The 9,566-nt window shown below is 40.2% G+C and overlaps 1 protein-coding gene across 2 annotated transcripts in view; it reads left to right on the top strand.

The window, feature by feature from the left end:
- The first annotated feature begins 24 nt into the window (after window positions 1–24).
- CHEK1 (checkpoint kinase 1) overlaps window positions 25–9,566 on the top strand; it is a 32,959-nt gene continuing 23,417 nt past the window's right edge. For both annotated transcript variants that reach the window (XM_064268897.1, XM_064268896.1), the window contains exons 1-5: window positions 25–4,638; window positions 5,391–5,474; window positions 7,599–7,822; window positions 9,048–9,112; window positions 9,208–9,277. In XM_064268897.1, the coding sequence (XP_064124967.1) occupies window positions 5,410–5,474; window positions 7,599–7,822; window positions 9,048–9,112; window positions 9,208–9,277 (424 nt within the window). In that variant the 5' untranslated portion in view covers window positions 25–4,638; window positions 5,391–5,409. The remainder of the gene's footprint in view (window positions 4,639–5,390; window positions 5,475–7,598; window positions 7,823–9,047; window positions 9,113–9,207; window positions 9,278–9,566) is intronic.

Raw genomic sequence — 9,566 nt, 5'->3', positions numbered from 1 at the left:
TCTTGTCTTTCAAATCAGTAAAACTGTCAAGAATTAGCTCAAATTCTACATACACAATTTTGTCAGCCTTTCTGCATTGCGGCACCTAGTACAATGCCTAGCTCATAGTGGGTGCTCAGAAAATTTTGTGGAATGAATAAATGTTTGTAAGACCATGGGAGTTTCATTTCTTGGCAGGAAAGTTGCCATGTTACATACCATCATGTCTTGTTCTCAGTGTCTCTTGTTCTTAGAGACTCTTGACTTAAGAAGGGGCAGAAGGTAGCTAGCCAGACTTGATCTCACAAATACTTTATGGGACTAGCCAGGTTTCTTTTTTTTTGTTTTGAGCAAGAATAAATCAAGCATGACTAAATCAGCAGTTTAGAAGACTCCAGGCAAACAATGAAATTATTCTCAATGGAGAGGAAGAAACTCCAACACTATGTAGAGAGCTTGATGGTCATACATTTTTGAGTAAGCTTAAATATAATCATACGTATCTATTTAAAATTCAGCTTTTCAGTACGCTCACCCATGAGACAGTAAATGGCACTTTGCTCATTTCCTGTAGACTGCACTAAAACTCTTGTAGTCATTCAAAGGTGAGCTTCTTTATCCTTTCGCCTGTTGTATACCACTAGCAAGCTTGATTACCTGGTTTTGAAGCCCTTGCCAAATAAGCTACAAATTAGAAGGGGGATGAATTGCAATTAGCAAGTACCTAGAGAACTGTGCCAGTCTGGCTACAAGAAAGGAGAAGAGAAACTATAAAAAAATTTAAAGTACAGTGATCTCATGCATATTTAATGTCAGGACAAAAAGCCTTATGCTCACCAGTATAGAAGGATGTACATATTTTACAACATAAGACATGTATCACTGATATATACAAATCCTGAGTCATTAAAAATACATAAGGTAACTGTTCCGTGTTACCTGTTTAAGAAAACGAGGAATTACATGGCTTTTAGATTATAAGTCAAAATGGTGCTTCTTAAAGAGTATGCTTGGGAATACTGGTATACCCAGAAAACTTGGCCTTCCAAACCAATTTATATACCAAGTGCTGTGGCTGAGATTTAGATTTGATATAAAATTTGATTTACTATATGTAAGTACATTATTTATATACAGAATTCCTTCCTAGTGGAAGAGGTTACCCTGGGTTTTATTTACTAATATGAGTTACACCAGTCAGAGATCATTAGTGATCTGTTCTCTGTAGTATCAATGGGATAACCCTTTAACTTGTTACTGTAGCTATTACTGTTTGAATTTTATCATTTTCTAGGGTACATGAAATTTTTACTTTTCATTGCAGCTAGTGTAAAAAAAAATAATTCTAAAAAGCAACACCATGCTTTCCATTCCCCAGTGGCAACCACTTTCAACTCTTTGCTGATTCTTACGTTATTTACTTCCATATTGTTATTGTGCTCTATTTTGCTGCTGCTTGGTTTTTCAAGCTTAGGTGTTATCTATGGACTTTCTGGTGTGGAAGTTGAGGATTTTGCTTGTTTTCTACCCTGTGGATACACATAGTCTTACTATCTTCCCAAAGTCTTTTGTAGCTATATCATAATTTAGATTAGATCAGTATTGGGGTTTTACCTTGTGACTGTTTGTAGCTAGCCCATGTTATATACTGTTATTGCATAACTTTTTTTTTTTTAGTTTATTGCCTTTTTTTAAATTTATTTTTTGTACTTGCCACACATTTCTTCCCAAACTCTTAATTTGTGCCAGCCTCCTTTTAATATGTTCAAACACATAGTATTCATTCTTCACACTGTCTTCTCTTCTGGTATGTTCCAGTTTGGATTAGTTTACTCTAGGTTGCTGCACCCCTCTTGCCTTGGTGTATCCCTTCACTTTCATACTGAGCAATGTTTTTGTTCTTTCTTTTTTTGGTTGAACTGATTGTGTGTGTGTATATAAATGTGTGTGCTAATCCCTAGAGAAAGTGCGTGTAGGAGGTGTATTTTTTTTAAAGATCTTGCATGTGTTTTCCTCATACTTGATTAATAGTTTGGGTATGGACTTACAGGTTGTGAATAATTTTTCCTTAGAATTATTTTGAAGGCATCGGCTCATTTCCTATCTTCCAAATGTTAAGAAACGCAGTGCTATTCTGGTTCTGAATTTTTTTGTATGTATTCATTTCCTCCCACCCTAGACCTCTTAGGATCTTTTTGTAATGTTCTAAATCTTGCCAATAATGTATTTTGGAGTGGGCCATCCATTGTCCTGGTTACTGTGGACTTTTCAATACGGAAAGTTCTCCAGTTCTGGGAATTTTTCTTGAGTTATTTGTGGATTCCTCCAACCCCCTTGTCTCTTTCTGAAAATAACAATTATTTGGATATTAGACTTCCTGGGTTACTCTCCTAATAGTATATTTACTCTCCTGTTTACTATCTTCTCTTCTTCCTTGTGGGAGATTTCCTGAGTATTATTTTCTAACCTATCTACTTTGTTTTGTTTTTCTCTGCTATCGTATTTTTAATGTCCAAGACCTTTTTTGATTGAATATTCCTTTGTTTTGACATCTTACGTATTAAAAGCTTTCTCAAATTCTTGGCTGTCTGCTCTTTTTTACGAGTGGGACCCTGAAAAACTGATTGGAAGATCTATTGGGGAGTAGGGTAGGAGGGAGGTTACTGACTGTGGGACTCCACTGTGATCTGGCTGGGTTGTTATAATGGGGAATACATTCTTCAATTCTTTTCCCTTACATACGGAAGATTCCCCTGAGAAGGCTTGTGTATCCTCTGTAAGCCAGACTGCCAGTTTTCTGGAAGTAGTGTGGGGAAGGAAGGCTGAAGACTCTCAACTTTCAGTGCAAAAACTTAAATAATCCTGTTTTCAGTAAGGTACCCAAGCCTTTAACTGTGCCTGATGTACCTCAGTTTAGATACCATCCGTTTACCTTCTGGAGTCCTGCCAGCTTTGGGGCAGGGCAGTTCTTTGGGTGCTTGGAGGAGGGAGAGCATCTAGAGGTCTTTGTTTCTTATGCAGCCTTTCAGTTTACCCTTTTTCTTAGCCCCGCTTTCACCTCCACCTAGTTACCTAGTGTCAACAATTCTAGAGCTTTTTGGGAGTTCTGTGATGTAAATCACATTGCTTTTTTGCTTTCCCAATGCTGGCTTTGGGATTCAGCTTTCTTTCACCTAAATAAGTTACTTTTCATTTTCCAAAATTTTCTCATATTTTATTCTCACCCTTTACTATTATTTCAGTAAGGTTTTGGAAGGGAAGGAAGGCCACTGTGTACATTCGTTCTCCCGTATGCTATCTTTAACTGGTGTTCTGCCTGAAATGTTTATTTTTTTCAGGCTAAAAAATATAATCTTAATTCCATTCATACACAGCCTTTTCTTCCTTTGTTCATATTCGTTGCTGCACAGTGAGGAAACCAGAGAAAGAGGGGTAAAAAAAAAAACGACCCATAAAATTTGCTTGATTACATGAACCCCTGTGATGTCATGGTTATAACCTCAGGTATACATGGTTTGAAGTGTTCTGTTCTTGATTTCTATGCCTGATGTTGCTTCTTTAAAACATATGTGCATTTTTGGTGTAGTATATTTTACTCTAGTATAATCAGTAGCTACTTCTGCTAAGTGCATGTGGCCCAGTTTTGAGAACTGGAGAATATAATGGAAATGATGCTGCCTGGGCCCTGAGTTTGCAGTCTACTGTCGAGGCATTACCTATTTTTTTCCAGATTACTGGTTCTCAAGCAAGTCCCCTCGCCCGGAATTTACTTCCCTGCTCAAATTGGCTACTCTACTTTTTTTCATTTGCGTTGTAAAATGAGGCCTTTTTGGCTTCTACCTACCTGTTTCTTAACACATTAAGGATGAGAAAGGGGGTAGAACTAAGCTATGCAGATGCTCTTCCTTCAAAAAGTTTTGAGCTAAACTTAGGTCTTGTTTTGGAACGTGTTCACAGACAAGGCAAAATTGTTTCTCCTGACATTGCCTCAGACTACATTTTTGATGCTTCTCATGCCCACCACGATGTTCGAGTCATTCTTCACAACATCAATTCTCAACAGCTGTTCCTAGCTTCCCAGCTCTAGTACTGTCTGAAGAGCAGTTTATAAGGTTTAGGAAGCGCTTTGCAGTCCTGACTGAACAGGATCCCCGCAGTCCTGTCAGGCAGCTGGACACGGTGCTCAGCGGTCAAGGGCTGGTCGTTTACAAAGGTATCCGTCCAGCCTTTCCGGCCACGAGCGACCTCGGGGCGCTGCCCCAGAAGCGGGCGCTGGTTCCCGAGACAGGTTCCGGTGCACTGGCTCCCCTTAGGAGCGCCCGAGGGCGGCCTGCGGAGGTTCACACCGGACGCCCATTTCACTTGAGCCCTCGGAGATCAGTTCACATGGATGCGGCCAGCGTTCTTAAACCTCTTCAGCCAGGAACCCCCACCCCCGACTCCAAAGTAACCCAGGTCGGACCGGCTCAAGCGAGGGAAGAGGCGGCAAATCCGCTCTCCCCTCTCCTGAATGGCCAACCTTAGAGCCGGACACGGGGACGCGCGCGCTCTTGCTTTACGGCTAGGGACGCGCGCGTTTGCGACAGCGTGACGCCAGCGAGTTTTGGCGGGAAAACTGCTGCCTTTGGATTCGTGTGGTGGCGGGCACAGGACAGTCTGGTGAGGAGGGGCGGCCGGTAGGGTGGGAAGGAGTCTGGACAGGGAGTTCGGGGTCCCCATTCGTAAGGAGGGGCACGCTGAGGGAAAGTTATCGGTGAAGGGCGAAGGGGTCAGGGGAGACTCCCGCGGAGGAGTGGCGTCGCGGGCGGCGGAGCGTGGTACCAGAGTCCCCGTTGAGAGGGGGACAGGGGAGACCACCCTTCCGCAGGTTAGGAACGCCAGAGGTTTGGGGGCCCCGCGTCTGTTTCCCAGCCCTTCCTTCCGCTTCTTGGGGCGTTTTGGCCCCGCCCCGGGCTCCTCCCGGCCCTTCGGACCTGGTGGGGGTGGGAATTGAAGCTGAGCAAGGAGGGGAGGAGAGCTGTTCTTTTTCCCGCCACTGGCTCACACCCTTTATTCCGTTCCCTGTCACTCCATCATCCCGTTACTCAGTCGTTCACCATAAAGCATTTGCCCCTTTCCTCCCCCCATACCGCAACTTCTCAACACAACTCATTGGATTTCCCCTGGGGCCTAAAAGAGGCGGAATTCTGACCTTCAGATTGCGTGAGGATGGGAACTGATTTACACAACCGAATGCCTAAGTATAGGAAACTTGCTTGTGATTTAAAGACCTGGATGAAATAGGAGTGGGATGTAAGGAGAAGCCAAGAGTTGTTATTTGTATTGGGGAATCATGGCAGAGCTCAGTGAATTTGCAGGTGATTGAAGCTTGCACTCATCCCCCTTCCTTTCTGGTACCCTGCCTTTTACAGCCAGCTGCTTAGTGGAGTCATGGCAGTGCCCTTTGTGGAAGACTGGGACTTGGTGCAAACCCTGGGAGAAGGTGCCTATGGAGAGTGAGTTCAGTCTTTCTACCCCACCTGCACACTTGCTTAAGCTTTCTTTCTTTTTTTTTTTTATTGTACTTCAGATGAAAGTTTACAGAACAAACTAGCTTCTCATTAAACAATACACATATTGTTTTGTCACATCGGTTGCCAACCCCACATGTCAACACCCTCCCTTCTCAACCTTGGCTTCCACATTGCCAGCTTTCCTGTCCCTTCCTGCCCTCTTGTCCTTGCCCCATAGCTGGTTTGCCCCTTTAGTCTTGTTTTGTTTTATGGGCCTGTCTAATCTTTAGCTGAAGGGTGAATCTCAGGAGTGACTTCATTACTGAGCTAAAAGGGTATCCGGGGCCATACTCTCAGGGTTTCTCCAGTCTCTGTCAAGCCAGTAAGTCCAGTCTTTTTTTTTTTTGAGTTAGAATTTTGTTCTACATTTTTCTCCAGCTCTGTCCAGGACCCTGTATTGTGATCCCTGTCAGAGCAGTCAGTGGTGGTAGCTAGGCACCATCTAGTTGTACTGGACTCAGTCTGGTGGAGGCCGTGGTAGCTGTGGTCCATTAGTCCTTTAGACTAATCTTTTCTTTGTATCTTTAGTTTTCTTCATTCTCCCTTGCTCCCAATGGGGTATCTTAGATGGCCACTCACAAGTTTTTGAGATCTGAGATGCCACTCACCAAAGCAGAATGTAGAACATTTTCTTTATAAACTATACTATGCCAATTGAGCTAGATGTTCCCTGAGACCATGGTCCCCACAGCCCTCAGCCCAGCAATTCAGTCCTTCAGGGAGTTTGGATGTGTCTATGGAACTTCCATGACCTTGCCTTGTACAAGTTGTGCTGGCTTCCCCAGTACTGTGTACTGTCTTACCCTTCGCCAAAGTTTCCACTTTGCTTAAGCTTTCTGTCTGTTGTCTGAGTACACATATTCATTGTCTTGGAGTTCTTTATCCTAACGCAGATATTTGCATTTGAAATCCAAAACTTTTGGGAACTGACACTGCAAAATCTTTTGTAAGGATTAATATTTTTTTCTTTCTGTCTTTTACATTTTGTTTGTAAAGAGCTGGAAGAAACCTTTGAAGCCGTTATCTTGTTTCCCACATATTCCTTCCCTGTGTTTAAGCATAGTGGTTAAATGAGCAAATGAACAGACTTTGGAGACAGATTACCTGGTTTCAAATCCTGGATGTATCACATGCTTCCTTTTTTTTTTCAAATAGACTATTTTTTAGAGAAATTTTAGGTTTATAGAAAAGTTGTGCAGGAAGTACAGAGAGTTTGCATTTATCCCCTCCCCTGATGCATATTGTTTCTCATATTAACATGCATTCCTGTGGCACATCGTTACAATTGGTGAACCAATATTGATACTTTATTATTAAGTAAAGTTCATCATTCACATTGGGGTTCGCTGTGTTGTACAGTCCTGTGGGTTTTGACAATGTCATGTGTCCACTATTAGAGTATCATACAAAATAGTTCCACTGCTCTAGAAATGCCCTGTGCCCCACCTATTCATGCCCCCTACCATACCGTGGAACCTTTCACTGTCTCTATAGCTTACCATTTCTAGAATGTTATGTATTTGGAATCATACAATATGTAGCTTTTTCGGACTGACATCTTTTGCTTAGCAGTATGTATTTAAGGTTCTTATTTTGTGATCTTAACCAGGTTTCTTAATGTGTTTTTGTGCCTCTATTTCCTCATCTGTAAGATGGCAATAATAATAATACCTCCCCCTAGGTGCATAGAACAGTAGTCAGAGGCATATAGTATAGGATTTATAAATGTTATATAATTTTAACTAAAATGAACAGAGCCTGTATATAGGTGATGTGGGGGTAGATTTGCTTTTACCCAGATTTAGTTTATTTAATCAAGCTTTTATTAAATGACTTAAGTGTACAGCATAATGATTTCTTTGGAGCATTGGGTATATCACTTCACATTTCAGAAAGGAGTCGTGTCTGCTGAGAAAATGGCAGAAATCATTTCCATGTGTTCTTTTTGGTGGAGAAAGTAATAACGGCAAAATGGTTTTGGATTGAGTCATGTTTAAGTTTTGAGGTTTTGAAAGAAAGAGAATTCAAATGTCTGGAGTGTTATGATGCTTCTTTTTTCCTTTTTAGAGTTCAACTTGCTGTGAATAGAAGAACTGAAGAAGCAGTTGCAGTGAAGATTGTGGACATGAAGCGTGCCATAGACTGTCCAGAAAATATTAAGAAAGAAATCTGTATCAATAAAATGTTAAACCATGAGAATGTAGTGAAATTCTATGGCCATAGGAGAGAAGGCAATATCCAGTATCTGTTTCTGGAGTACTGTAGTGGGGGAGAACTTTTTGATAGAATAGGTATGGAAAAAAAAAGTGTTCCAAGTCAGTGTTCTAAAGATTTAAGATAATTATTCTACTCACAAGTTTCTAAATTTGTTTTGTAATCTTGGGTCTGATACTGGGTCATTGTTCACAGTTGCTTATGCAATAGTGAAATTGGAGTGAATTTTCTTTATTTTTGCAACTTTATTTTTGTTGAGTCAACACATAAAAGCATGTGTAGAGTCATCCAAAGAAAACTTTTTTTCTCAAGTTATATGTGGTTTTGATTGACATTGCTGTTTTAGAGAGTTTAAAAACGATAAACTGTAGTTTCACTATAAAATATCATGATTACAGTGTATTGTTTGCCTACATAATTTTTTTCTTTGCAAACATTCTAGCTACATGAAATCATTGCATACGTTTACAGATCCAAAAGAATAGCATGCTGCTACATGTCTTTGCTCAAGTGAAATAACTGAGAATTTTATGGAATATTTAAAATATAAATTAAATTGGCTGTTGGTACATCAGTATTCAGTGTTGATTCAGAGGACTGATACTACAAAGCACTGAGAAGTATGTAAAATGTGTTTTCTGAATCTAAATTTATTACTTGAAGCTATTGTATTAACAGTTAAAAACCAATTACTGGAAGGTACAATATATATCTCAGCAAACAGCTGAGAATAAAAGATATCAAGAGTTAATGAGGGAGATCAAAATATTAAAGGATAACTGACAACAGACTATTTCTTAGTAAAATGTTATTTTTTCAAGGAACTTCACAGGCATTCATGGCTTTGTAGTGTAAGTCATCGTGTGAAGTTTAAATCTGGTGTTCAATTTTTAGTGAAATTGGCTTAAATCTGCCCAGGCTTGCACTTTGGCAGTTATATTTCAGGAGTGAGGAAACTATTGGCATATTATTTAGAAGCAATTAGGGGAGAAGTTGAAGGGGTACCAGGTAAATCAGGGTTATTAGAGGAGTAAGCCATGGCTTGCATTCTTGGTTTGTTATTTCTCTGCCATTTCCCTGTGATGTGTGAGTTCATTTTTGCCATTTTATGGATGGAAAAAATGTGAGTTATTAAATACCATGTATGTAAGTGAATTACTGAGTCTTTTAATTGCTAACATAAGCTTCTGTTTGCTAAAGTGCAATGGCAAACATACATACTTACAATTGAGAGTTGACTATGTGGTTTCTACTCTGATTATATTTATCTGGTAAACTAACTTTCATAATTAATTCTTACAGAGCCAGACATAGGCATGCCTGAACAAGATGCTCAGAGGTTCTTCCATCAACTAATGGCAGGGGTGGTAGGTACAGTTGAGGCTTTCTCTTTTACTGAAACTTGGTACAGATGAAGTAAGTCACCAAATTCTGGTGTGTTTTCCCCTTTACTTCCCCTTAGGTTTATCTGCATGGTATTGGAATAACCCATAGGGATATTAAGCCAGAAAATCTCCTATTGGATGAAAGAGGTAAGTTTGGCATTTGTTTCACTGCTACCTAAATTATATTAACATAGCCATACAAAGCAGAATTGAGGCTCTTGGATTACTGAAATTTCAGGGCAAAAAAATCTGAGAAGGCAAAGAAATTTGAGAGAGTCAGTGTATTTAGACTTGACAGGATCTTCATGGTATAGTTGTGGATGAGAGAGAAATCTGACTTGGATGCAAATGTAGCTCACTAGATGAGTAACTATAAGACTAGTCTTTTTTTTTCTGATTTCTCATATAAAAACTTATACACGTTTTGTGGCATTAG

The sequence above is a fragment of the Loxodonta africana genome, chromosome 15, assembly GCF_030014295.1.
Source record: "Loxodonta africana isolate mLoxAfr1 chromosome 15, mLoxAfr1.hap2, whole genome shotgun sequence".
In the NCBI taxonomy this organism is placed as follows: domain Eukaryota; kingdom Metazoa; phylum Chordata; class Mammalia; order Proboscidea; family Elephantidae; genus Loxodonta; species Loxodonta africana.
This window is presented reverse-complemented; position numbering and strand designations above follow the sequence as displayed.